We start from the raw sequence: 26,121 nt of genomic DNA, 5'->3' as shown, positions 1-26,121 counted from the left end.
TCTCCCCGTCCTCGTCGACATCGACATCGACGACAGTCGTCTCCCTCATCTGACAGACCCGGTCACGACAGCCCGTAACAGCCCACCGCCTGGCCGCGACATTGTCCCCCCTCTTCCCCCCCCTTTCCTCCTCCCACCCTCAATCTTCCTCCGCCGCATTCTCACTCAGATTGACCCTCGCACACGGTCGACTTTTCTCTCGCCTGCGAATCTGGCGATCTGCGACAAACTGCGCTTCCCGGAAACTTGTGACATTTACGCACTCGCGAGCTGGACGCATTTCAAGGCATAACGCTCTGGGTGAGTATTCGAATTCCTTGCCTTCCCTCCGGACGAAACGCGGTGCGGCTTGCGGCGCGGGTGGAACCCCCGGAAGCAGCCAGATCCGGTCATGCGAGACAATGAGAGGCGTCTTCCCCAGCACCTTTCTGCGCCTCTGCATCGCGCCTGCCGAACTGTGTTCCCTATTGTTCCCCGTGACTTGGTTGTGCACGCGTGAACGCCTTCGAAATGCGAGGAAGACAATCTTGCACGGCCGCTGTGTGAGAGGTAGCGCTTTTGCAGCGCCTGCTGTCCACCGCTTCACCCCGTCTTTGTCAGGCGTACAAACGGTGTCTTCCTTCAGCCCCGTCGTTGTCTCAGGGCGCCCTTGCTCCGTTTGACAATCGACGGTCCGGTGTGCCCCGCTCAGCCAAGCCGCCGCGCCCCGCACCCTATTACAGTCGCCGAGTTGCGCCTCCGTCTAGGGTGAACAGGCGGTCGGTGCTGTCGCGCTTCTCGATATAATCGCACCGGGTGTCAGCACGTATCGGGACAAGACCAGCTGCCGCCGGCAGGACATGCTTCCCATCACTGTCTGTTTTCCTTCGTCGCTCGTCACTTGTCTGTGCACGTACTCGCGTTTCCATTCTGGATTCCGTGTCTCGTAACAGATGCTAACGCCTTTCTGCAGATCACAGCCCGTGCACTTCGATCACGTCCAGTTTGAAAGTGACTGAAGGTTGCGAGGTGAGTCGTTCCTCCCCGCATCGACGACCCGTCTGACAGCAAGAGGAAGTCCAACCTTATCTGCCGGCAGCAGTGTTTATCCCCCGCCCTACCTTCCCTCGACACCCTCTAAAGAGTCCATGAACGCTTGCTCGACGGCCGAGTACTGTGACCTTCCCTCCCATGCTTGCCGCGAGCACCCAACCGCAGCCCCCGCATCTATTGGTGACACCATCGTCTACAACGGATAGTCGGGAGCAGCAGCAAATGTCTACCAACACCGCGGACGCCGGTGTGCGTCCGCCACCGATCCCGCCGCGGCGCATGAAGTCGCTCTGGCGCAAGCCCTCCAAGTTGATGAACGACGACCAGCCGGTGGCCTCGTCCTCGACCTCCGACCTCCCCCTTCCCAACGTGAAAGCCGCCTCCTCATCGAATCTTCTCTCCGCCTTCTCCTCTTCCAACGTTGACCTTCCGCAAACCTCGACCCTCGTAAACCCCTCGGCGACGTCTTCAGCGGCCTCGACGCAGAGCGCCAGGTCGAAGCTGAAGAACTTCATCACCGAGCCGGCATCGCAGGCCGTCCGAGCGCTTGGTGGAGGACCGGGGAAGCGATCATCGGTCCCGCAACCGACGCGGTCGATTCCCAACCTCCGCGAGCAGCATGACCAACACAAGAACTATGCTGCGCGTGCGAACACCATTGCTCGCTCAAGCACGACCAATGTGTCAGCCACCCCCTCGAAAGTCCCTCGGTCCTCGATTCCCGTGCGGACATCCTCCATCACGACCCCCACTGCCCCCCTTCCGCCCACCGTGTCCACCCCGTCTCCGTCACCACCGCGAAAGACTGATCTCGGGCGTTCACTGCTGAAAGCGTCGCGCTCCACACCGTCCTTACCTCGGAGAGCTAAGAAGGGCAAGGGCAAGGATCTGCTTGACGATGATGATGAGGATGAGAAACCGGCGACAGTGGGCAAGAAGAAGAAGGGTGGGCGTCATTCACTGGCCATGCTTTTCCACAAAAATCGGTCAACAAGTGCCGTGTCCCCCCACTCGTCTGAAACACCGTCGCCTTCTGACATCGACCTCACGTCACCCGAGGATGAACTGAAGCCTATTGAAAAGCTGCCACCATCAATTCTGTCTCAGCCCAAGCGGTCAACATTGTCGCCCCCTATCACGCCCACATCTTCCTATTTCCTGAATAACAGCCGACCCTCGAGTGGATCCAACAGCGCAGCCGGCTCGGTCGGTCTCCCAGATCTGAGCCCGGCAACTACAAGAGGTTTGTCGCGTCCCTCCTCTTCTTCGCTGTCGCGTCCGCCATCACAGTCAGCATTGCGTGGATCAAACGGCGAGCCTTCCTCGCTTCGTGGGTCTGCTCAGACACTGCAGAATACCGTATACAGGCATAACCCGAGCGCGTCATCGCTATCGCCCGCGGGATACAGCCTTTCGTCATCCAGCTTCCAGCACTCGCGCTCCAGTCTGATCAACGGTTCACACACGAGTCTCAGTCTCTCCCAGACCAGCCTTATCCTTCCAGACGGACCTCGCCACTCGCTCTTGTCACAAGAACATTACCACCTCCGGTTCGCGTGCACATATATCACCTACCTCCTCACTCCTGCATTGCGGCACGCCAACTTTTCGACGTCGGAGCGTAACCTCGAGATTAAGCGCATCTCGGAAGACCGATTGGGCCATTTGGCGCGCATGGAACGTTCCTGGGGAAGCTCCTGGGCTGAAGCTTCAGGTGAAATCCTCAGTGGCAAGCAATCCGGGGTCTCGCTCGAAGTCAAGGAGGCGAAGCTGCGGGCTTGCAACATCACCGCGACCGCAAAGGCTCACGAGCGCAAAGTGTTTGTTAGCGCCGTTCGTGACGGCATCCTGCTGTGTTTCCTTTTCAACCGGCTCTTCCCGTCGCAGCCCGCTCACATTCAACGCGTCAAGGTGCCCCGTGACGAAGCTCGAATCCGCGCCAACATTGACCGCTTTCTTTCCGCTTGCAGCGAGATCGGGGTATCTGAGAACGACAGTTTCACGATGGCAGACTTGGACGAGCATTCCCCAGCTGGTCTGGCCAGGGTGGCGAGGACAATTCTGGTGCTTGCTCGCATGTCTGGTTCGGCCGTGGTTTTGCCTGCGAAGAAGTCGAAGCGGAACCTCCGGGGTGAAGGTTCGGTCAACAAGTCGTCAATCCCGAAGGATCGCAGCCGACCACACTCGGAGCAAACGCCGGCGCCCTCGAACAACGCGACGCCCATGGCATCCAGGACCGCCCTCGAGCGGACACTCAAGAACAGTTCCAGTGATTTGCGACTTCGACGGGAAGGGGTGGCAACCAATGGCGTTCTTCCCACACCCGCGGCAATGAACGGATCCACAATGTCACTTACGGCTTCCACCGAGAGCGATCACGCGTCCGCCGCCTCAGGATCCAACTTAAAGTCTGTTTACGCTCCACCTTCGCGGTTGTCACAACAGTCCTTCTCACCCACCCCTCCGCTGTCACCTGCGCGTGCCGCGTCCACGCCGAACGCATCTTCTCGATCCAACGCCGCCATCCAGAATGGCACACCGCCGACTGCGCGTCCTCCCATGCGCACGATACACAACTCCAAGGTGTCATTCGCCAATGATTCCAGCTCTCCGCGAGCGTCTGGACACGACTGGAGCAGCAGCATCTCGTCCACCCAGTCGTCGTACCACCTCGCGCCGCTGCAGGAGCGCGAGCGGACCCCGAGCCTCATCAGCACCAACTCTCAGGTCGCATCGTCCTACTCCCGGTCAAGCATGATGGCAATCCCCATCGTCCCGGGCGAGGATCAGCGTGCCATCGACGCGACGGACGTCGAACCCATCGACATCCCTCTCGGATCGTCGCCCTCGGTCCGGCCGGAGCTGCCTCCGAACGTCCGCCGCATGAGCGAACAGACGCTGCAGGAGGCGAGGCGCAAGATTATCGGTACGCTGCTCACGAGCACGGATGACTTGCATGCCCAGCATGGCATGACGCCGAACGGTCGACTGTCATCGTCTCTGGAGGAGGCCCGGGGATTCGCCCTGTCTGCTTCCCTCGCGGCTCTGGAAGGTTCCGGCATTGGCGGCCCGACCACGCTCAGTCTGCGGTCGGACAGCCCTCGTCTTCGACCCATTTCTCGAGCTGCACGCACGCAAAGCATCGAGTTGCAGCACGACAGCTTCATCGAGGAAGACGAGGTTGGATCACGCAGTCCCGCGCGCGCCCCCGGCGAATTGCCACCGAGACCTCGAATTCGTCGTTCGAGTGTCACCGGCAAGATCTATGTGCCCAAACGTGCGCCCTCGCCGGGTGTGGGCATGCAGTCGACTCTGTCGTCGTCATCCATCCCGATCCCCATCGATCCAAACCTTGCCGCTGAGGCGTACGGTACCCGACGCGCGTTGACCAAACAAGAGCGCCGCCGGTCTGAGGACTTCCCCCTGAGACCCATGTCTATCAGCAACGCCAACCGAGTCATGAACATGCGCAACAATCACTCCATGGTTAATCTGCCTAGCACGACCCGGCGGACATCGACCCTGAGCTTCACTTCGCGTGACTCTGCGGTATACCCGAGTCTCCAGATTCTGGAGTTTAGCATGGCTGGCCAGCCGGCGATGCGTTACCAATTGGGTAATCGCATAGGCACTGGTCAATTCGGTGCTGTGTACCGCTCGCTCAACCTGACCAACGGTCAGATGGTCGCCATCAAACGGATCCGTGTGGCTGGCATGCAGCAGAAGGAGATCGACGACGTCATGCGCGAGGTCGAACTCTTGGCCCGGCTGTCGCACCCTGGCATTGTCAAGTACGAGGGCATGTCTTGCGACAACGAGTTCCTGAACATTGTTTTGGAATTCGTCGAGAACGGTTCCCTGCAACACACCCTGAAGGCGTTCGGCAACTTCAACGAGCGGCTTGTTGCTTCGTATGTCGCCAAGATCCTTGAGGGTCTCATCTACCTGCACTCGCAGGGCGTCGTTCACTGTGACCTGAAGGCTGCCAACATCCTGTCGACAAAGAATGGTAATATCAAACTGTCCGACTTTGGTGTCTCGCTCAACATGCGCGCCGTGGAGACTTTCGCGGAGCGCGCAAGCATTGGCAAGGCTGAGAGCAGCGAGGTCGCCGGCACCCCCAACTGGATGGCACCAGAAATCATCAAGCTCGCTGGAGCCTCGCCTGCTTCGGACATCTGGTCGCTGGGCTGCACTATCATTGAGCTGTTGACGGGTAAGCCTCCCTACCACAATGTCGGCAACAGCATGACCGTTCTGTTCCGCATCGTCGAGGACCCGATGCCTCCTCTCCCGCCGACGTCGCCCGAACTCGAGGACTTCCTCAAACTCTGCTTCATCAAGGAGCCTGGAGACCGCCCGTCCGCGACGCTCTTGTTTGAGCACGAGTGGGTCCGCGCCGCCCGTGGCGACATCGACCTCAGCCCGCAGGACAGCCTGCCCTTCCTCCGCCGTGTCAGCCAGGATCAGCGCACCGATTCGCAGCGCATCTTTGCCAATCCGATCGACATTCCCAAGGTGTCCGACTCTGTCCGCATCAAGGAAGCGAACGGCATCTTTCCGACTCGCTCCGCGTCTACTTCGCTCGTCGATCTCAGCACGACTCCCAAGGAGAACGATGTTCAGAAGTATGCGCAAATGTCCATGGTCTCGCTCCACTCGCAGGCGTCCCAGAGCCGGGAGTGCCTCCAGTCCTCGAGCGCCCGCGCCCATGGTCTCGTCAAGACCACCTTTGCCAAGGCCATCACCTGCCATGTCTGCCTCGAGAATGTCAAGAAGTCGGCCTACCTGTGCCAGAACTGCGGTCTCATCACGCACGCCAAGTGCGCAGCCCGCGCTAGCCCTCGCTGCGACGTTCGTGAGCAGCTCGCGCTCCTGGCTCATCAGCAAGAGTTTGCCGCCGCTGTCACGACGCCGCCCGAATCTCGCGCCACCTCGCCGTACCTCGCAGACACTTCGCCGACTACCTCGAACGGCCTGTCTGGCTTCCCCGGCCGGTTCTTCGGACGCGGCAACCGCTCGAAGAGCAGCCTTCTCGCTCCGTCGACGACGTCGCTTGTCGAGCCCGACAGGCGTGCTCGCTGGTCCACGGGTGCCGGCTCGAACCACTCGCGGTCGCACCTTGACGCCGTTCCGACTCCTGCGTCCAACGGCCACGAGACCATCAGCTCTGTGCGCTCGCGCCTTTCGGAGGGCAGCGAGGAGTGTGTCCGCGACCCGCGCGGCGCGTCGACGACTCTCCTCCGCATTGATGAGGACGGCCCCAGTCACGAGAAGGAGTCCGCTGGCCCACCGCCCGTCATGCGTCACGCCCCGATCGAGGGTGGCAAGCCCGTCCGCAAGCCGAGCATGCGCCTCCGCATGAAGCGCGAGAAGCGGGACAAGAACGGCGTCATGGACGACGACGACGTTGCGCCCAAGGACTGCATCGTGATGTAGTCTAGCGTCACAATCACAAAGTTTTCTCTCTTATCTCAAAGGGCATCATTTCATCAGCTTTATCTCTCATATCATCTTTCACAGAGCTTTGTGTCTTCTCCAAGGGCACGCTCCCCATTTGTACAATTATGTTGTGCTGTAGTAGAATGTAGCGCTTTGCATTGGCCCAAAAGGCAGAGTTTGCCACCGATCAACCTAGAAGTGTGCGGGTGTCCCCAAAGAAATCAGCCGGGTGGTGCGACGTACTCGCGTTCGGGTCGTCTGGCAAGGTACGAGATCGCTGGAACATGGAACATGGACCTGGCTGGCGCCAGACACTGAGATTGCGCAGCAAGTAGCATGTGGTTGCATGCGTTAGGGCCGAGGATCCGAGGAATTGGGAAACGCAACTGTGTATCAAATGTGAACGCCACAGCACCGCGCGTACGAGAATAGAGAGGGGCCAGAGGGTTTTAGCGCGTAAGCATATCTAAGCCACGGCGACATTGCCCGTGTGTCAGGTGGGGTACGTGCGTCGCACACGAGTCTACCAGAATTACATGAGTCAGCTGGGCAACCCGAGTTTGCTATAGTGGAGTGGGTATACAGAGTTTCCGCGGCTCTCGAGGGAACTCGGTGGCACGGCACTGGGCGGGACACTGGGCGGGGCACTGGCGGAACAATTCACGGCCAACTGGGCCAACTGGGGGGCGTCTTTGAGGCGTCAGATCATGAATGGGAGGGAGACTGGGAGGGAGACTGGGAGGGAGCGGGGCGTGCGGGGCGTGCAGGGCGTCAAAAACAGTCGCGCGCGCGCGCGCGCGCGCGCGCGCAGGCGCCAACTCGTGCGCTGGTTCTCCTGCTGTGTGTTGTGGGTCTTTCTGTGGCGATGCAAGGAAGTGTGGGAAGTGTGGGAATCACAACTCTGCGGCCAGAGCCACCGATGGCCACCGATGGCCGTTGATCGCTGTCTTGCCGTACCGCACGCAGGCACGCAGAAGTCGTGGTATTCGAGGAACTGGGGATCACAGGGAGCATACTGTAAGCCTGCAGGGTAGGAATGCAGACCGAGTAGCGTGTGTAGCGTGCGAAGGCTTAAAGCTTGCGAGCTTGCCAAGTGCTGGTATGCTGCATGTCACGCATGCTCGAGTGGCGAGTGCTCGCGGGTGGCCGCGAGTGGCCGCGAAGGGACGGACCGAGGTATTCGCTGGGGCGTGCCTCGAGGACCTCGAGGGGCTATCAGATATCACTCGTGCCCTCGTGCCCCCACACAGGTTCCCTCTGACCGGCTCGAGATCGTGCTGAGCATGCTGAGGAAGGAAAGCCGGGAGGGGGCATGTGATGTGGGACAAACTGGGGCAAACCTGTACATGTAACGCTCCCACGCCCCCGTAGAGTCGTACCTTGTTGGCGTGTTGGCGGTCCGAATATCCCACGAACCCAGGATAAGGGGGGGGGGGGGACCGACATTGCGATGGCGCGACTGGCGCGACTGGCTTTTCATGTTCATGTATGTGGTGGGGACGGAATGTCAGCGGAATGACAGGAATGTGAGCTGTGCTAGCTGTGTTTTGCTGGTCCGATGTGGAATGTCTGTCAATATGCGTGTGGGGCTCAACTGTCAGGTGATAACTCGTAACCCTTCGTACCTGGTCAGATTGAGTCAGCCGTACGCGATTGACATTCCGTCGCACTCCGTGCATTCCTCTCTCTTGCGCGCGTTCGGCCAGATACGCCAGATACGCCAGATACGCCAGATACGCCAGACATGCACAGATGGCTGATGTCAGTGGCGTCTGGACGTCTGAGACTGGTTGGATTGTGTCAGTTGTGTCAGCTGAGTACTGTAGGGCTTGTGTTTGTTTGTTTGTTTATGTCCTCGTCGATGAGCAGTGGGCCGGATAGTCACGATGAAGAGAAGGTGGTGATCCCCCAGTGGATACTGCGGATATGATATGACTCGTGTGATGACCCGAGAGGGGGTGTACATATCACCCTGGTGCACGGTGCGCGGCCTTTGCAGGCGTACGACAAGCTGATCGGACCAGGTCATGTATGTCCTGGACGTGATCGGTGCAATCGGCAGTCCATTGGTCAGGTCGTCGTACATCCTCTGCCCCACTGCAATCTTCATATGACCACTTTGCAGAACATCACGTCGCCACTTGTCCACTCTGTCGCCACCCAGTGACTACCCCCACAATGGACCCACCACTCGATTACCTTACGATAGCCATTCTAACTCTAGCTTACGCCGACTACACGATTAAGCACAAGAACATGAATCATCGCGCGGCCGAGTTGAGCTTCGTGTCGGATCTCGCGCGATTAAGAGCCCCCGGCTTCAGCTGCTGCCTCGTTCCGAGGTCTGTGGTATCTCGAGTATCAATCTGCTGCTCGCCGCACCGCGATGGGCTCGCTTCGCTCGCTCACTCGTCTTGATACAATAATGCATGTGGTACTACAGGATGATACGTAACATTACGTGCGCGTGGTATACAGAGAAATGAAATGCTGGGTATAGTCGTCATCAGCGGCCGCCAAGCGCGAGCTTGATCTTCATCGGGCCGGGTCCAGCCTGCTCCGTCGGCTGCACTGGCGCGTCCATCATGCCGTAGCCAAACGGCGTCGGGTTGACGGGCGTCGTCGTGCTCGGGCTCGGCGCCACGTTCTGGTTGAACTTGGGACAGTTGCGGTTCGCCTTGGTGTGGCCGTACGCGCCGCACGCACCGCAGCGGCGCTTGCCCTCGCCCTCGCCGACGTCGGGCAGCTCGCCCTTACCCGCGTACTTCTTGCGCTGCTGTCGACGTTGCTGGTTCTTCTTGAGACGGATGACCTCCTGTCGCAGCGCCTGGATCTTGAGCTCGTCCTCCTCCATGTTGCCCGTCGGCTTCAGGTTGTCCAGCTCATCCGTGTACTGCGCCAGCTTGCGCTCCTCCACTCGTCGCAGGTACGAGGTGATGACCTGCGGGTCGCGCACAATCTCGACCGTCCGCTTGCCCTTGACAACGCGGTTGATGCGGAGCACCTTAGCGGCAGCGCGGTCGTTGCCAGTGAACTGCGACTCGCCATCAAAGCTCATCGCGGAGGGCGAGCGCATATCCTCCATCGGTGAGTCGAACGCAGGCGCAGCGAGCGAGCCAGCACGAGAGAACTGTCGCGGTGGCTCCTTGGCGAAGCGAGGCGCTAATCCGGCAGGCGTCGGCTCGGTCACCGATGACCGGTGCTCGTCCTCCTGCGTGAGCGACGGCGGCTTCGGGTTGCTGAGTGCCGCCCACTGCAAATCCCACACCTTGCGCTTCTCCTCTTCGTAGATGCGACTCTGCTCCGCGTTCGAAATCTTGACGGGACCTCCGCCGGCCTTGGCCTCAGCCTCCAGTCGACGACCTTCCTCGGTTTCGCCCTTTCGCAGGAAGTAGTTCTTCATGTTCGTCTTCAGGAAACTGAAGCCCTCTCCGCGACCAGTCGGATCGCCGTCGCCGTGAACCTGCAGCCAAGCCTTCTGCGCCTCCGCTCGCTTGTAGTTCAGCGTGGTTGCCCATACAGCGAGGCGCTGCTCGACGTCTAAGCCTTCCTCGCCCTTGTCTCCAAACTCGTCCTCCGCGTTTCCGTCCGCTGTCTTCGTGTAACCGGCGTCGCGAAGGTGCTGGGCTCCAACCTGCATGGCCTCGTAGAGCGAAGCATACTCAGGCGTAACCATGCGAAGAACGTCCTTCTTCTCCTTCGGGAAGTCGTACTTCGGGTTCAGCTTCCAGTAGCCAGAGTGGAACTTGGAGTCGTGGTCGTACTCGAGGAACTCGTTGCCCTTGATCTTGAGACGCTGACGCATCTGCAGCTCAGTCTGGTCGGGGAAGTACTTGAGCAGCCGCGCAAGCTTAACACGCTGCTTCTCGGGGTCCTTGTTCTTCTTGATTAAGATCCACGCGACGATCATGAGACGGTGCTTGGCTGTCGTCGTGTTCTTACGGGCGTGCGGACCCGGAACCTCCGACATGTTCGGCACCGTCTGGCCGACAGTGAACAGGTGGTTGATCTCGCGAATGTAGTAGGTCGCGTGGCCATTGATGGTCTGGCGAATGACCAAGAAGTCGGTATTCTCAGGCTGGTGCTTGAAGATCGGAGCACGGATGAGGTTATTGTGAATGACCTGGGTAACCTTGCCGGGGTCAACGTAGCCGAGAAGGAACGGCTCGGCGTCTCCGACGTTGAGAATAGAGGGCTGGCCAAGCTCGAGTTTCGGCACGTGCTCGTCCTTGTCGTCCTTCTTGCGGTAGTAGTTGACAATCGTCGTGCCCATTCCGTAACCGCTCATAATCGGAGGGCACTCCTCAGAGAACTCGAGCAGCGCGAACGGGCACTTCTCGGTGACAGAGAGATCCTTGGTCGTCTTGAAGCGCTCCGCAGGGTCCGCCACGAACTTGCCCTTGCTCTTATTAGGATTCGGCTTGAGCTTCGCGAAGGACAGCCAGACGTTGTTCGGGAACTGCAATGGCGTGCGATGCCATGTTCTAGCTTCGTTCTTGTTCAGAGTCGTCTTGTAGAACGGCATCTGCAGGATCTGGGCAGGAATCGAATGGAACACCTCAATCGCACCGAACGTCTGGCGAATGCGGTAACGTGAAGCCCTGGTGTGCTCGTATAGATGGTCGTTACCGATGTTGAACTTGTCGAGCTTGGACACGGCCTCGGTGCTCTCCGTCTTCTTCGTCTCTTGCGTCTCGGCTTCCTCCTCGTCCTCGTGGTCTTCCACGAGATCCGGTGTGGCCAGCCGCGCATCCCAAACGACTTCCCGCAGCCAGTCACCAGCATCGATGTGCGTGTTGCGAAGCTGGTTCGGGTCGTGCACGCGCTTGGGTTGAAGGTCGGGATCCCTGATGTCAGTTGAGACCACAGCGGACAACTCACAATGAGCACATGATAACGTCGCTTTCCCAGTCCGCCAGGTCGAGCATTTTTCCGTCATCGCCGTTAAGATCTATTCCGGGAGGAGGTCGAGTCATTTCCTCTCTCCGGATCTCTCTGGCGTCCTTGATCCAGTCGGGGTCGAACCACTCGCCTATGGGAGCAAGATAGCTCGACTTTGTCTGATCCGACCCCGGAAGCGACGGCAGGTTGGGAAGAAGAAACGAGACCTTGGAGCTAGACTTCTTAGGCTGGTCCACTGTGATGGCATCTGAATTGTCAGTTGACATCGAGTCAGACTCAACTCACGTTCTTCCTTTGGCGGCCCCTCCAACAGTCTGCGCTTCTTCTTGAGAATGCCTGCGCGCCTTGACTGGGCAGCAGCTGGCGTCTCGTAGAACACCTCGCTCATCTTGAGCATCGTACCGGGTTTGTAGTCCGGCCAGACAGTCATGACGCGGTCCTTCTCGGTCTCCTCGCGCTTTTGTCGCCGCCGTTTGTCAGCATCCGTCGGCATGGCTTTCAGATCGTTGGCAGCACGGCGGGCCCATCGTTCCTCCTCGGCCTTGATCGCGGCCTGCTCTCTTCGTCGGGCCTGCTTGTCCTCCTCGGTCTCCTCCGGGAGCCCATCGTCGCTGACGTCGTCCATGTACTGGCCCTCCTCTTCGAGCGCCTGTTCAATGTCGCGCGACCGCTTGCCCTCCGTCTTCTCGAGGAAGGCCGAGAGGGCGTTGGCGTCGACGCCGACATCGGCGAGGACGCTACCGAGACCGAAGGCCGATCCGAGAACGTCGTCGTCGCCTTCGGACATGTTGGATGCGCGGGTCGTGGGTGTGGGTGGAGTGTTCGAGGTCGAGGAAGGTGATGGTGGGAGGCAAATGACAACAAGAGAGCCTCGACGCGCGGATGCACGTGGCTAAGTGGGTGGGCGGAACAAGTTGATGGGTGGCGGCTTTGGCTGGGGGTCTGAGCGTCGTTCTGTTCTGTTGGCAAGTTGCGAGGCCCCGCTTGAGCTTAAGTACCTGGGCGGGATGTCACGTGTGATTAGGTAACGATTGTTCCTTAATGAAGACACGGATCGGCCAATGAATGCAGTCGAAAGGACGCGTCTATTATTGTTATTGCATCTGCCCGCATCGTCGTTCTTGCAACCAGCCGTCGTCTGTGCTGTGCGGACCCCGACACTGCCGCCCGGTCCGCCCTCTTTGATTGGGTCTCATCACCCGTCTCCACAAGCCTTCGTCAGCGACCTCTGCAAAGGGTAACGTTTCGGCTTCGACAGCCCGTTTTCCATCTCTTCCCGGGTAGCGCCAACCGGTCGTGGAGCGCGAGGTCGTGTCCCTTCAACTTCAAAGGGCCCCGTCCTCGTCCTTCACTCCATCTTTTTCCGCGCTGCTTATCAATCCTACTCTAACACTATCCTAGAGGCCTACGATGATCATGAGAGACTCTGTCGACGACTTCCCTGACGACGACATTGACCTCTTGTCGTCACCCGTGACCCTCCCTAATGGCGTCACCATTCCGAACCGCTTGGCCAAGGTGAGTAACAGTCGTGTGAGATGCGACTACACTTTGAGCAATGTTGATGCATAGGCGGCTATGGAGGAGGGCATCCCTGGTGGACTGCCAGGACGGCGTCATCGGAAACTCTACAGTCGATGGGGCAAGGGCGGTTGGGGAGTGATTCTGACGGGTGAGTTGCTGACGTCTCCGCTTTGACGATAACTGACCCCAAGGTAACGTCCAAGTGGACGCCAGCCAGTCTGGGACTCCGTTCGACTTGCGCTTCAACGATGACCCGCACACGGTTCCTCGGTTTCACGAGCTGCACGAGTCCATCATCCCGCCACATTACGCGGGCCCCGATGCGCCACTGACGCTCGTGCAGCTGAACCACGCCGGGATGCAGTCCTCACCGACATTCTCCATGTGCAGAGCCCCGTGGATTCCCTCCGTTGCCCCGGTGAGCGCGCGGCCGGATCTGGGGTCTGGGCCGGTCGCTTGGGCCATGGCGCGCACGCTGTGGCCCGTCCCCTCTCGCGCCGTGACGGACTTGGCCGAGTGGCTGGACATTGCGGGCCGCTTCGTCGACGCAGCGGCATGTATGGAGGAGGCGGGCTGGGGAGGCGTGCAGCTCCACTCGGCTCACGGATACCTCCTTGCGCAGTACCTGTCGCCTCTTGTGAGTTCAGAATTCGATCTCGCGAACTGACCCCAGACGAACCCGCATCCGCATGCGTTGCCCGGAGTGCCGGACCACATCCCCCTAAGGCTGCACCTGATGTGGATCATCCTCACGGGCATTCACGCCGTCACATCCGCGCGTTTCGTCAAGGCGCTCAAGATCAACTGCTCCGACTTCATCGCAGGGGGACTAGACGAGAACACGTCAGCCGAGATCATCAGAGAGATCGTGTCGTGGCGTCTCGTCGACCTTCTCGAAATCTCCGGCGGCACCTACACCAACCCAAGTAAGTTCTCTAATTTCCATGCCTCGACGCCTTCTGTCTCAGCCACGCTGACATCTCAGTGTTCACGGCATCGTCCATGTCGCCGCAGAACCCGTCCCCACGCCAATCGCTCTTTGCGCACTTCACGGCAGCTCTGCTCCCCACTCTGCCGGCGCCCCCGTACGGCCCGGCCATAATGCTGACGGGCGGCCTGCACGACCGCGCGCTGATAGCGAGCTCGCTGCGGAACAAAGCGTGCCACCTGGCGGGCATCGGGCGGCCGGCGGCCGTCGTGCCCGACCTGCCGCGGCGCGTGCTCCTGAACCGGGAGCTGGACGGCTCCAAGGCGCGCATAGCGTATGACATTCCGCACGCCGAGGCGGCGCGGCGCCTCCTGAACGCGCAGATCTTTGCCCCGCGCACCCCCAGGCCATCCAAGCCATCCACACGCCCGCGGCGCTGGGCAAGCCACACGTCCTCATGCCCCTCCAACCCCTCCAGTCCCTCCACGGCTAGCTTCATCAGCCTCGACGATCCCGAGTGCACATGTGCGGAGAACGAGGCGATCGAGCGCGCCAGCAACGGTTCGGGCGTCAAGCTCGTTGGCGCGGGCATTGGCACGACGTGGCACGAGTGGCAGATGGCGAGGATGGGACGGGGGGAGGAGCCGGATCTCGAGCTCGACTGGTTCAGGGGCCTCGCGACCGAGACGCTGTGGCAGACCATCTGCGCCGGAGGGCCGGTCAATTGGCTCAAGCGCTGGTGGGGGAAGGACTGGTAGACTGGTAGATGGCATACGATTACGAATATACACTGTGGGTTCTTGCATGTACAATCATACACCTTTTTGGCTCTATCTGGGGAGGGGTAATGGACATGTGCGCGGTATCGAATGTGAAGGAGGCGGGCCCGGATCGTGTCTAGTGGGCGAGAGAGGTGGTATCGTACAACACACAAAGGCATGGTCGGGTGACGGCGGAGGCAGTTGTCCATCGTTGATCAGATCGTCTGGTTCGTGGGCGCGCGGCGCAGGCTATAGCCGAACGAGCGACTGAGGATGAGAGCCGCAATCTCCGTGTCCCTGCTCGAGTCGGTCGTGGAGTCGTCGTGGACTTCGTAAATGGCATGTCGGCGCTCATCGTGTCGCCGTTCGGCGCCTCGCGGTGGCAGTGCGGATGGCTCCTCCAGTACCTCCTGCACGTCCTCGATCTCGGAGAAGGAGTACATCGACGCCTCCCTAGCTTTGCCCTTGCCCTTGCCACTGCCATTCCAGTTGAGGATGCCCGGCCGCGTCCTCGTGCCCCGGGCGGCGACGCGGATCGACGGCGTCGCAGTGCTTGTGCTGATACTGATGTTGCTATCGCGGCACTCGCTCCCGCTCGCCGTCGCCTGGCTTTGGCTCATGCCCGTCGCGGCCGCAGTGCCAGTCGCGTCCGTCGGGGCGTAGCTGTAGACTGACTCGTGTCGCTCCCATCCGCCAAGGGCGGCGATAACGTGCCGCATGTCGTCGATCGTGTCCACTGTATCCAGCGTGCCGCCCGAGACGATGTGTCGCCGTCGTGGACGCGGATATGTCGCCACCGTCGGAGTGCGCGCGAGCTTGGCAGAGATTGCAATCTTGTGCAGTACGCGGGCAAACCAGCGCATCACCGCGACGACGCCCTGCTTGTCAGCTTGTCAGAATCTGTGGCGGAGCTGGACTCACACTCTGCTTGCGTTGCGAGAGGCGTTCGGCCATGGTGTGGTGCGTGTGAGGGTGCGTGTCGTCGCCGCTGCGGCTATGAGTGCTCCCCATGGTGGATCAGGAATAAGCCGCGCGGCGAGGTCGTGTGAGTGCTTTAATGCACGCAGCCCGGCGCCGCGTCGCCGGTGACGATGATGGTGTCGGAAGCTTGGAACAGCGACCGGGTAGTCGTAACCCGATTGCTAAAGCAGGGAACGTTGCAGACGATAACGGGCGATAAGGCGGCGAGGGGAAAAACAACAAACACGTGCAGGGTGACCTCGATGGAGGATGTGTTGATCTGCAGATTCGAGTTGCCTGTTGTGCGTCGCGAAATACGTCGCCCCTTTTATTGCATGACGTGTGGGCGTTGTGAGCCCCGCATCTCGCACCCGTCGGACATGGGCGTATCCGGTTGCGCGATGCGCGAACGCGAACAACAAAGGGTGAATCATCTCGTCCGAGACGAAGCTCACCCGTACTCCTCGAGCCAGAAGCATCGCCTTGAGCCTTCCTTCCCCGCACCGCTGCCAGTGTTCCCCCACTTCCGTCGGTGTCCGAGCGTTCCGTCCACGTCCATGCGCTCCCTACGTCCAATCGTCGTACACGCTTCATGCATGCTCACCCGCAGGACGACCTGCAGGAACAGTGGCGATCCCCTCCTCGGGTTCCAGATCCAGGGTGCCGGGCGGTGCGATGGGCGATGAGCTCGCTCATCGCTTGCCGCGCCGCTTGGGCGTGTCTTGCTCCATCTTCGGATTCGGCCCCGCAAGCTCGAGCTGAGTCACCTCCTCCCACTCGCGTGCCGTTTCCCAGCGCTCACCGCCACGGCCAAGATCACGCCACCGCTCAATCGCTGAGCGCGCGTCCTCGAATTTGGTAGACGGGTTCATCAGCGTCGCCGCGAGACCGTCCATCTCCACTAAGTGCCGGTTGTGCACTGAGACAAGCTGGGACAGAGAGTTTACTGAGAAGTTAGCTGTACTCAGACCCCAGGACAGCTTACCGAAATCCTCGAAAGTCCATGACAGCCACAGTGGGTCAGACAACACGAAGTCGTACTTCTGGGTTTTGCACACCTCAAAGAACAACCGGTCTGCTTGGTCCGCAAGACCATTCAGCTTCACCAGAAGTCGCTCCTATTTGTTAGCTCGGCCAAGGAATCGAACAGCTCACCAGCTTGACCAGAACACCCTGCAGAGACTCGCGCGCCTCCATCAGCCTCTCCAGATGCGGCCCGACGAGTGCCCGTTCCGGACCCTCCGGGTTCAGGAGAATATTACTGCTCGTCAGATCACGACTTTTCGCAGCAGAAGTAAACTCACTCCATCTCAGTAGCCTCGTCAATGCACGACTTTCCCGCTTTCAGCCCGTCGTGCGTCACAATGTCGTCCCAGGTACTGAGGACATTCCGGACCTCAGCAAGGACCATCTTCAGCATTCGATGGTGTGTCGTTTCTGTCGGGCGCATTGGTGACTGCGCCGGAGATGGCGAGGGAGAAGGCGACGAACGCCTTGACGGCGTGGACTGCAGCGAGGCGAGGCGCGACATGGTATCTGCTTCTGCAGTCGAGAGGCCGATGTGGCTGAGGTCGATCGTTCGCAAGTCAAAAGTCAACAGAGGGAAGGGACCATGACGCAACTTTGTACCACGTGACCATATGCACCCGCGCCGAGACACTTACGGTGGCGACTCTGGGAAGGGCAAGTGATTTGCAGGACGTCCCCGGACGGTCCAGACCGGCTATCTCGCAACCTCGCTGCATCTCTCATCTGCACTCAATCCTTCAACCGATTACCACCTCGACACACCCCTGCTTCTGGACGGCGGGGGATTGTATTTTCAGCTAGTACATCAACTGTATATTAGACCCGACACACACCAAAGGACCGCCGCCATCATGCTGCGCAGGGTCCCGGCCTTGCGGCCCAGACTCATGACAGCCAGCCCTCGACCGATTCTTCTTCGGCATCACCAACCTGCCCTGGGACTGGGACGAGTAACAACTCCTTCAAGAGCCCTCCATGTCCGCGCCATTAGCTTCGGCACCATCCCCCGCATGGTTGCCAGGGCGTTCCGGGTACCGCTGTACGGCGCTGCGATCGGCGCCGGTGGAGTGGGATATGCGAACTACAAGTTTGAAGGTACGTCGTGTGACGAGCTACCACCCCACAGTTCTCCGTCGTCAATGGCAGTAAGGCCAAGCAATCGTGGAGCTTGGTAGACGTCTACGAGCACCAGCTGACTCCCAGGCGTTAGAACTGCGACGATGGACACCCTCGGAAAGATCCAGGACACCCTCTCCGGCGCTTACTCGTCGACGGCCGAAAAGCTCGGCAGCGCCTACGACACGACCTCGTCAACGTTGAGCGAGCTCAGCAACAACATCTCGGGCGGCATCAACGAAGCGACGGCTCAGGCACAGACGCAGGCCGATGCGTTTAGGACGGGGGCGAAGGACTGGTGGGAGGCGTTCACCTCGCAGTTCGTCAAGCCCCAGGAGACAAAGTCGGAGAATTCGAGCAAGGAAGAATCCCACACCTTCAAGACGCAGCCTGAGGAGCCTGAGCCTGAGGGTCCCAGTGGAGGTGGCGAAGCTGCTGTAGCCGCTGCGGCGACCGCTGCCGCCTATGCTGCTTCGGACGACGATGAGGACAAGCAGGAGAGCTCGTCCGAATCTCCTGCCGCTCTCGTTCAGCTCACCAAGAAGTTGATCGAGATCCGCAACGTCCTGCTCAGTGTTGATCAGAGTGACGCGCTCAAACTCCCGAGTATCGTTGTCATCGGCTCTCAAAGCTCTGGAAAGAGCTCTGTTCTGGAGGCCATCGTTGGCCATGAGTTCCTGCCGAAGTGAGTTTACATCCCGGTACCTTGCATCGCTAACTCTCAGGGGCGACAACATGGTCACTCGCCGACCTATCGAGCTGACTCTAATCCACACACCCCGGAAGCCCGGAGCGAGCGAGCCCGTCGAGTACGGAGAGTTCCCAGACATCCCACACCTGGGCAAGGTCAGCAACTTTGCGACCATTCAGAAGACGCTCACGGACCTCAACCTCTCGGTTCCTGCCGAGGAGTGCGTCTCGGACAAGCCGATCCACCTCAACATCCACTCCCCCAACGTTCCCGACCTCACTCTCATTGACCTGCCCGGCTACGTCCAGATTTCGTCGCTCGACCAGCCCGAGAACCTGAAGGAGAGCATTTCGGCGCTGTGCGACAAGTATATCCGGGAACCGAACATTATCCTTGCCGTCTGTGCCGCTGATGTCGACCTCGCGAACTCTCCGGCTCTGCGTGCGAGCCGCCGTGTCGACCCTCTGGGCACCCGCACCATCGGCGTAGTGACGAAGATGGACCTTGTGCCCCCGCAGCAGGGTGCTTCGATCATCGGAGGCAACAAGTACCCGCTAAACCTTGGTTACGTCGGTGTTGTTTGCAAGGCTCCGCCGGTCAAGAGCGGGGGCGTCTTTAGCTCCATGCGCGGCGACAGCGGCACGATCACGAGGGCGGTTCTCAAGCGCGAGAGCGAGTTCTTCGGTGGAGAGAACGCCGGCTTCTTCAGGGGCTATTCGAGGACAGGCAAGCCGCTCATGGTCGGCACCGATACGCTCCGACGACGCCTCATGGATGTGCTGGAGACGAGCATGGCCTCGTCGCTGCATGGTATTACCAATGCCGTCCAGCTCGAGCTCGAAGAGGCCAACTACCAGTTCAAGGTCCAGTACAACGACCGACGGATCACCTCCGAGTCATACGTCGCCGAGACGGTTGATGCGCTCAAGGCGCGCTTCAAGGAGTACACGTCCCAGTTCAAGAAGCCGGCGGTGCGCGCCAAGCTCACCGACATGCTGGAGGACAAGGTTATGGACATCCTTGAACAGCTGTACTGGAACGACGAGGTACGGGCCCAGGAGCTGTCCCGACTGGGAGAAGACAAGAAGCTGGCGTCATCGGAGGACATTGACCCGTATTGGCGATACAAGCTGGAGACGGCCTCTTCGCTCCTGACCAAGTCCGGTATCGGACGCGACTCTACGTCTCGAGTGGCAGACGGCTTACGTGGTCTGATTGACAGCATCGCTGCTGGCGAGCCGTTCACATTCCACCCGGGTGCCTCTGACCGCATCGTCGACTTTTCTCACGCTATTCTCCGCGAGCGCATGGGAGTGACGGCGGACCAGGTGGAGAACTGCATCAAACCCTACAAGTACGAGGTCGAAATCGAGCCGAGGGAATGGGAGCAGGGACGGGAACGCGCGGACCACAAGTTTGCGGAGGAGATTGTGCTGTGTGACGCCAAATTGGCCGAGATCAAGCAGCGCGTGGGCGGCGGAAGGAGGCTGAACGGTCTCGTGAAGCATGTTTCAGACCTGGAGAAGTGGCAGGAGGAGAAGAAGGCGCGGGCTGCCCTGGGCGACGAGCCGCCTGAGGGCGAGGATGCGGGCGCCGAGCCGCAGCTCGACGCTTACAAGTATTCTCCGGCCCAGATCATTGACGGTAAGTTCTTGTTGTTTGCGGGAAGCCGCAAGGAACCACAAGGAAGTCGCAAGGCAATGTACTGACGAAACTCTAGGCCGACACGCGCTCCTACTCCAGAACCGGCTCGCCCTCCTCAAGGCTCGCCAGCATGCGATCCGCTCGAAACGCTGCAAGGCGGGTCCGGAGCAGGCCGCGTTCTGCCCTGAGATCTTCCTCACCGTTGTTGCCGAGAAGCTCGCGTACACGAGCACAATGTTCATCAACATTGAGCTGCTCGAGCAGTTCTTCTACCAGGTAAGCTGTAGGAGTCGGTAGCTGAGCTGACACCAGTTCCCGCGCGAGATCGACTCCCGCATCCTGTACGACCTGGACCGCGACGAGATCAAGAAGTTTGCGCTGGAGAACCCGAAGATTCGAAAGCATCTCGAACTGCAGGAGCGAAGGGACAAGCTGGAACAGGTGAGTGCCTTTTGATCGATGAAACGCGACGTAGTGCGGCAAGTGAATGGCACCTGCCGAGCACGCGGCCGAGGTGGTCGAGGGGTGCGCTCGCCCCGTGGTGGGTTTAGAGCACGGTTGTGCCTAGGTTTGATCCGAACCTACTTTTTCTGCCCTCGTGCCGTCAACGCAGCCTCCACGCATCCTTGATTGTCGCGCGTGCATGCTGCGGTGTGCCTGTCCTGACCTGACCTTCATTGCCTGATTAACTTGCCCACTACGTGGTGTTCGGAAGCTTTTGTGCATCGTTGCTGACCAGTCACAGGTTCTGCGCTCGCTGCAGTCGCTCGTGAACCTGCACTCGGAGCAGGACACGCACACGCGCGGCAAGAAGGACAGCGGCCTCTTCAGCAAGTTTATGTAAAATCTGGGACACTTAGACTTCTCCACTCACCCCCCACATCCACCACTTTCACGCCCCGAAAAGCAACATACTAGTTAACGATTCTTCTAAGCATTATTATTGATCCACCCTTGCGGGCGTGCCCGTCCATCTGATCGTGAAGTCTGGTTGCGTACGCCAGACGCGTATCTCGTTTATGTTTCATGCCGCCAAACTCCTGCGCATGAGGGAGTACGTTGTAGCGCGCCAGGCTCACTGTCGGCCGGAAGCGTACGGAGGACGGGTACAGGTGTGCGCCGGCTGTGCGCAAGCTTGTTGTGGACCCATTATTCCGGAAGCCGCTTCACTGGCTGTCTGGTGCTACGGGTGCATCGTCGCACGTCCGTCTGTGTCTCTCGGTACGACTTGAAGCCCTGTATCCTGATCTGGTTGTATATCTGATGCGCCACGTCCTCTCAGTGACCAGTAAGCAGCGAGGGTGCGTTAAGGCGTACGTGCGCTGCCTGGCTGCGACTTTGTGCACAGACAGAGAAGAAAGGGGGTGAGAAGCAAATCAAGGTGAGACGCACGAGACAGGCCGCCACGAGCCGCCACGAGCCGCGAGACAAGAGTGAAAGGGAGGAAAGAACCGGGGGGGGGGGTGAACTAAACATGTGCGAAGCCCTGGACAAGTTGGGCAGACTGGACATTGATCGCTTGGCATCTACGATCCACGAGCTTTTGAGCAACAGACGATTTACGCGATTTACGATTATAAGCAAGTCGATTACGTCCTTCTTCACGTCCCGTGAAAAAGGAAGTCGTGCAGAACGTGCCGAGCGTGCCGAGCGTGCAGAGCGTGCAGAGCACGCCGTGGTCAGTCACCGCCGTTCTGATTCTCCTAAACGAACATCGGCGAGGTGAGGTGTCGGCGCAACAAAATGCAGGCACCATTTGTGCGTCGCCGGGCCTGGCATGGCATACTGGCAGGGTTGAGCGTGCATCATCGTCAATCAATTGCGCCGGATCCCGGCCAACCCGGCACGGCGCGTCCTCCGGGTGCCGAAGGCGCCTCTGGGCCTGGCTTGGCTGACGGGTGTGGCTGCAGTAGCCTCAGCCACTGCCCCAGACGTCCCCGCAGTGATCTCCACTGTTCTCCACGGGCTACATTCGTACCTCTCCGACTGAGTCTTTTTGTACTAACGCTGGAAGAAGAGGAGCCAGAAGAAAGAGATGCAAGAGGGGGGGTATAGAGGGAGGGGTACTTGCAAGGAACCGAGGAGAAAAACTCGCAGCACCTGGTCTTGTCTTCAGGAGAGAGGCGAGAAGAGTACCTTTCTCGCGATTTTCTTAAGGGTTCAATCATACTCTTGCAGATCATTTGTGTCACTGTTTGCCCAGGGTCAAAGTCGCACGGCGTGCAACGCGTTCTCCGCTTTCTTCCACGCTCATCATCCAATGTCATGAGCCAAGCCAAGGCCAGTCTGGCCAGTCCCGCGACTACTGTCTGTTTGTCGTGGTGGGCGCTGGCGTCGACGCACGTACGCAGGTGAGCATTCGGGCCTTAATGACGGGAAGTCTCTCCCCATAGCGACTGCGATGGGCCGTCCTGAGCTGGGGGCGCGGAATGGAATTTCTGGTGGTTCCGACACACGAAGTCGGATAGGCCTAGTTGCCATTATTCTTTCGGGCTTGTCGTTTTGCTTGCAAAGTATTCCGTATTGAGCGAGCGTCAAACGACCCGCTGGCCCGCTGGCCGCTCTTCTCGTCGTCGTCGCAGTTATGCAGAGACAGCAGGCGCAAGATGAATAATAATAACCTTTTCGGCCCCTGGCCTTGTGTACCCTTCTCCCTTCCCTGAGCTTACTGTGGGTGAAAGGCTCGGATGCTCGGCCAAGCTCGGCCCAGCGTAAGTTCCCTGAGCCCCTCCGCTGCTGCCAGACTGGGGCCGGTGGGGAGCGCCGTGGCTGCCGGGCTGCCGGCTGACCAGTCGACAACTCTGGCCCTGAGAAGACTATAAGGTTTTTGCCATCTGCCCTTGTGCCTCTCTACTTGCCTCTCCAAGCACAGGTGCTATGGGGAGTACGCACCGCGTCCGCCTTGTTCGAAGTGTTCACCCGCGCCAGCGTCACGTTTCAGAGTGTACTGGGTGTGCTGGGTGTGTGTTTGACTGTGGGACGAGACTGAGTTCCCGAAATTTCTTCTGCGCGAGCAGTCCTCTGGCACCATTCATTCGTGGATCGTGGGCAGGGAGAATCCGACAGCCACCGCTGTTTCCGGCAGTGTTGCCGACTGAGCTCGTATCTAGTAGTATCGTCGGACATGCCGACATCTGACACGCACACTTGGCATGAGCTTGGGAAGCTTATCAGGCCGTGACAATGAGTGCGCCAGTGGGCCGTAGTGGGTCGTGTTTCGAGGCTCGCCAAAGCCACTGCACCCGGCGCCGTGGCGCCGAGGCCCAAAAGGCGCACGCCCAAGTTCCAAGGTAGCGTTTCAGATTTGAAGAGCCAACAGCGAACCGTTCTTTCGATGGATGCACGAGCAGGCCATTCCCGTCAGATGACGGTGGAGAGGTCGTTATAGAAGGGCCTCGAAGGCTTGCGACAATTGTCAGAACTGCACGCTAGTCTGATGCACAGCTGATATGGCTGGACAATGTACAATGAGAAGGGGACTGACGACTTGGCGGGTCTCACAGGCGCAGGCCGGGCTCTCCACTAACTCTCCGAGACAAGGGAACCAACCACTCGCACTCACGCCGCATCTTCTCGTTCACCCCGGCTCACCGTCTGTGCGCCAGACAAGCATGATCATGGCCATGCTGTAACCTATCATTCACATGAGAAATGCGTTCGGAGGGCAAGCTCCACTCGTGTGCGGAGCACTGGAACGAGAGTCGGATGCATTCTTCAGGATCCATGTGTGAGTCCAGCCCCTCTTCATCCACGACATGTCGAGAGTTCTCTCGAGAACGAGAAAATTACACTGCCCACTAGACTACTATTCTGTGTACGTACATGGAGTACATGCGACACCGAGATGAAGCCACCGACACCTGCCAGCTGCTGGACCGCTGTGGGCTGCATGTGCTGGGGAGTTTGCGGGTGAATCAATGTGAGCGCGATAACCTAAGAAACAACGTAATGCAGGGTTTCACATGGCCGTGCGTCCACCTGCGTCCACATCAGCCATCACCCATGTCTGGGCATTAACGTGGAACCTGTCGGCATCGGCGTCAGAGAGCAGCATTACATGATCCAGCATCCAGCACAGTGGCACCTCGCTCTTTCGCCCGATGAAGAGCCCCCCCGACACCACATGCACCACCGCGCCCTCCACCCTTTCAATGGGCTCGTAGCTCTGCTCCGGCGCTCCGGAAGCCTAAAGCGAAGCGTCTCTTCTTTCAATTCTCTCTCCCTTCTCTGTTTTTGCACTGCCGGACAGAATCAACTCCTGGGACCTGGCCACGTTAGCTTTTAGCCCTCCGCTCGAAAAGAATGGGACGAAACGAACGTCGGACAGAACAGAACACACACACAGTCCTTGGTCTGTCAGACCTTCAGACCTTCAGGGCCCGGGTGATGCGCTCGATCCGACGATCAAGCTTTGCGTTGAAGCTGCGCTGTTGATGTTGATGGTTGAGGTGAGACACGGCGAGAGTAATGCACAGGCAGAAGGAAGAAGCGGGACAGCTTCGCTCAACCCGCACCACGCGACGGGCGGTTCGGACCCTGAGAGACTCTTACAAGCTGGCTGGGCCGTGGTGCGTCCTGTCCCTTCCTGGGCCGGGAGGGGCGCAGTGAGTGGACCCTGGAGGTTCTGTATGAGATGTATGGGCCCATCCCCTTAATCATAAGGTCAAAAGCACAGTCGTGCTCGACGCCAGTCCCGTCAGCATTTCGATATGCCTGTAAGTGCATTGAACCAGGCTGGCCAAGCCGTAGTCAGCAAGCAACCAGACTGCAAGCAGAAAGGTGATCGCCACCATGTAGGTTGATGAAAACTGAGCTCCCCCTGACATGGCTGTCAGAGGATCAAGAGAGAGAATGGTGCTAGTGGCCCGTAGCCCCCGCCAGGCAATGGTACAATGGTGCGGTTAAGTGTGATGTGATGGATGCGGGGGGCGTGACAAGAGCGAGCTGCGACGAGGCGACGAGGAATGGCTCGACCCTGCGGGCTGCTTCCCTCCGTGTCCTGAGTGTCCTGGACGAGTCCTGGAGAGTCCTGACCGATCCTGCGCCCTGCGACATTCCCTGGCGCCCTTGGGCTCTCACCCTCTGCTACGCTCTCGCCTCAGCCTGGAGCCTGAGTCTGAGCCTGAACTCTACTCTGAGCCTGCCTGGGTGAGCTTTGGCTGACTGGCTGGCTGGCTGGCTGGCCGGGATGGCGATGGCTTTATGGCTCACCGCACTGGCACTGGCGGGCGAGTCACTCACTGGCGCACTGGCTGAGCACACCCACACCACACCCATACTCCCATACCACCACCACCACCCGGCGCCATCCACCCAGCCAAAACGCGGCCTATCCGTACCCTGCCAACCCGCCAGCCAACGTCCCTACCACCACTGCCAATCGTCCACCATCTCCACTCACCCCCGATTACAAGACACTCCTACTCACTCACTTCTCTCGTTCACTCCACGATCCACCCCACCACCACCACCACCACCATCCCTCGACTCCCCTTCCCCCCGACTTTCCTCCCCATCCACCTCCAAGCCAGCCTCCGCCCCCGCAACAATCACTCTCCTTTATCGGCTCGCTTCATCCCCACCTCTCCCTCTCACACGCGTCTTCCCCGCCATTGTCAACATCTTTCCCGCAGTCCTTTCTTGACACGTCCACCCCCGCCTGCCCTCATTGCTTACTGCCTATAATCCACACGACGCCCCCCGACGTCAAAAAGCATCACCATACAGTAATCATACCCCGCTCCCCTCCCTCCAGCACGGCTCGGACTACGGTTCAAGCTGCGGCTACCCATCGACGCGTTCGCCGCTTAACTGCCCCCCGGCCGCGCCAGCCTTTCCGACCGACAGCCTGACAAAGAAAGCAAACGCACCTCCTTTCTCCGTCTTTTCTCCTCTGTCCCTTCCCTTGCCCAGCGTCACCGACTCCATGTCCTCCGCTACGGCGCAGGCTCAACCATTGCATCTCCGAGGTGCTAACGGGACCGTCGATGCGCGCACACGCTCATCACGGCACATCTACAGCCAGACATCAGCAGAACTCGGAGGCGGACCACTGAGCAACGACCATGTGAGTATTGCGCACCAGGTGTGCA

At 59.6% G+C, this 26,121-nt stretch overlaps 7 protein-coding genes across 7 annotated transcripts; 4 read left to right on the top strand and 3 right to left on the bottom strand.

Annotated features, from left to right (window-relative positions):
- Positions 1-1,170: 1,170 nt before the first annotated feature.
- Positions 1,171-6,471, top strand: A1Q1_06240 (STE/STE11/cdc15 protein kinase; the record flags this gene model as incomplete). The annotated part of the gene is made up of 1 exon (XM_014321449.1): positions 1,171-6,471. The coding sequence occupies one exon, from the start codon at positions 1,171-1,173 to the stop codon at positions 6,469-6,471; it is 5,301 nt and encodes a 1,766-aa protein (XP_014176924.1).
- Positions 6,472-8,980: 2,509 nt separating this feature from the next.
- On the bottom strand, positions 8,981-12,163 carry A1Q1_06239 (uncharacterized protein; the record flags this gene model as incomplete). The annotated part of the gene is made up of 3 exons (XM_014321448.1): positions 8,981-11,321; positions 11,365-11,611; positions 11,662-12,163. The coding sequence occupies 3 exons, from the start codon at positions 12,161-12,163 to the stop codon at positions 8,981-8,983; spliced, it is 3,090 nt and encodes a 1,029-aa protein (XP_014176923.1).
- A 629-nt stretch (positions 12,164-12,792) lies between these two features.
- Positions 12,793-13,567, top strand: A1Q1_06238 (uncharacterized protein; the record flags this gene model as incomplete). Its single annotated transcript, XM_014321447.1, has 3 exons — positions 12,793-12,894; positions 12,949-13,048; positions 13,092-13,567. 3 exons carry the CDS (start codon positions 12,793-12,795, stop codon positions 13,565-13,567), a joined length of 678 nt encoding a protein of 225 aa, XP_014176922.1.
- A 69-nt stretch (positions 13,568-13,636) lies between these two features.
- A1Q1_06237 (uncharacterized protein) lies at positions 13,637-14,586 on the top strand (the record flags this gene model as incomplete). The annotated part of the gene is made up of 2 exons (XM_014321446.1): positions 13,637-13,826; positions 13,886-14,586. 2 exons carry the CDS (start codon positions 13,637-13,639, stop codon positions 14,584-14,586), a joined length of 891 nt encoding a protein of 296 aa, XP_014176921.1.
- A 218-nt stretch (positions 14,587-14,804) lies between these two features.
- A1Q1_06236 (uncharacterized protein) lies at positions 14,805-15,543 on the bottom strand (the record flags this gene model as incomplete). The annotated part of the gene is made up of 2 exons (XM_014321445.1): positions 14,805-15,467; positions 15,511-15,543. 2 exons carry the CDS (start codon positions 15,541-15,543, stop codon positions 14,805-14,807), a joined length of 696 nt encoding a protein of 231 aa, XP_014176920.1.
- Positions 15,544-16,241: 698 nt separating this feature from the next.
- A1Q1_06235 (uncharacterized protein) lies at positions 16,242-17,080 on the bottom strand (the record flags this gene model as incomplete). The annotated part of the gene is made up of 3 exons (XM_014321444.1): positions 16,242-16,649; positions 16,705-16,810; positions 16,854-17,080. 3 exons carry the CDS (start codon positions 17,078-17,080, stop codon positions 16,242-16,244), a joined length of 741 nt encoding a protein of 246 aa, XP_014176919.1.
- Positions 17,081-17,798: 718 nt separating this feature from the next.
- Positions 17,799-20,485, top strand: A1Q1_06234 (protein MGM1, precursor; the record flags this gene model as incomplete). The annotated part of the gene is made up of 4 exons (XM_014321443.1): positions 17,799-18,379; positions 18,420-20,029; positions 20,106-20,305; positions 20,354-20,485. The coding sequence occupies 4 exons, from the start codon at positions 17,799-17,801 to the stop codon at positions 20,483-20,485; spliced, it is 2,523 nt and encodes an 840-aa protein (XP_014176918.1).
- Positions 20,486-26,121: the final 5,636 nt, after the last annotated feature.

The sequence above is a fragment of the Trichosporon asahii genome, assembly GCF_000293215.1.
Source record: "Trichosporon asahii var. asahii CBS 2479 unplaced genomic scaffold scaffold00075, whole genome shotgun sequence".
Lineage (NCBI taxonomy): Eukaryota > Fungi > Basidiomycota > Tremellomycetes > Trichosporonales > Trichosporonaceae > Trichosporon > Trichosporon asahii.
This window is presented reverse-complemented; position numbering and strand designations above follow the sequence as displayed.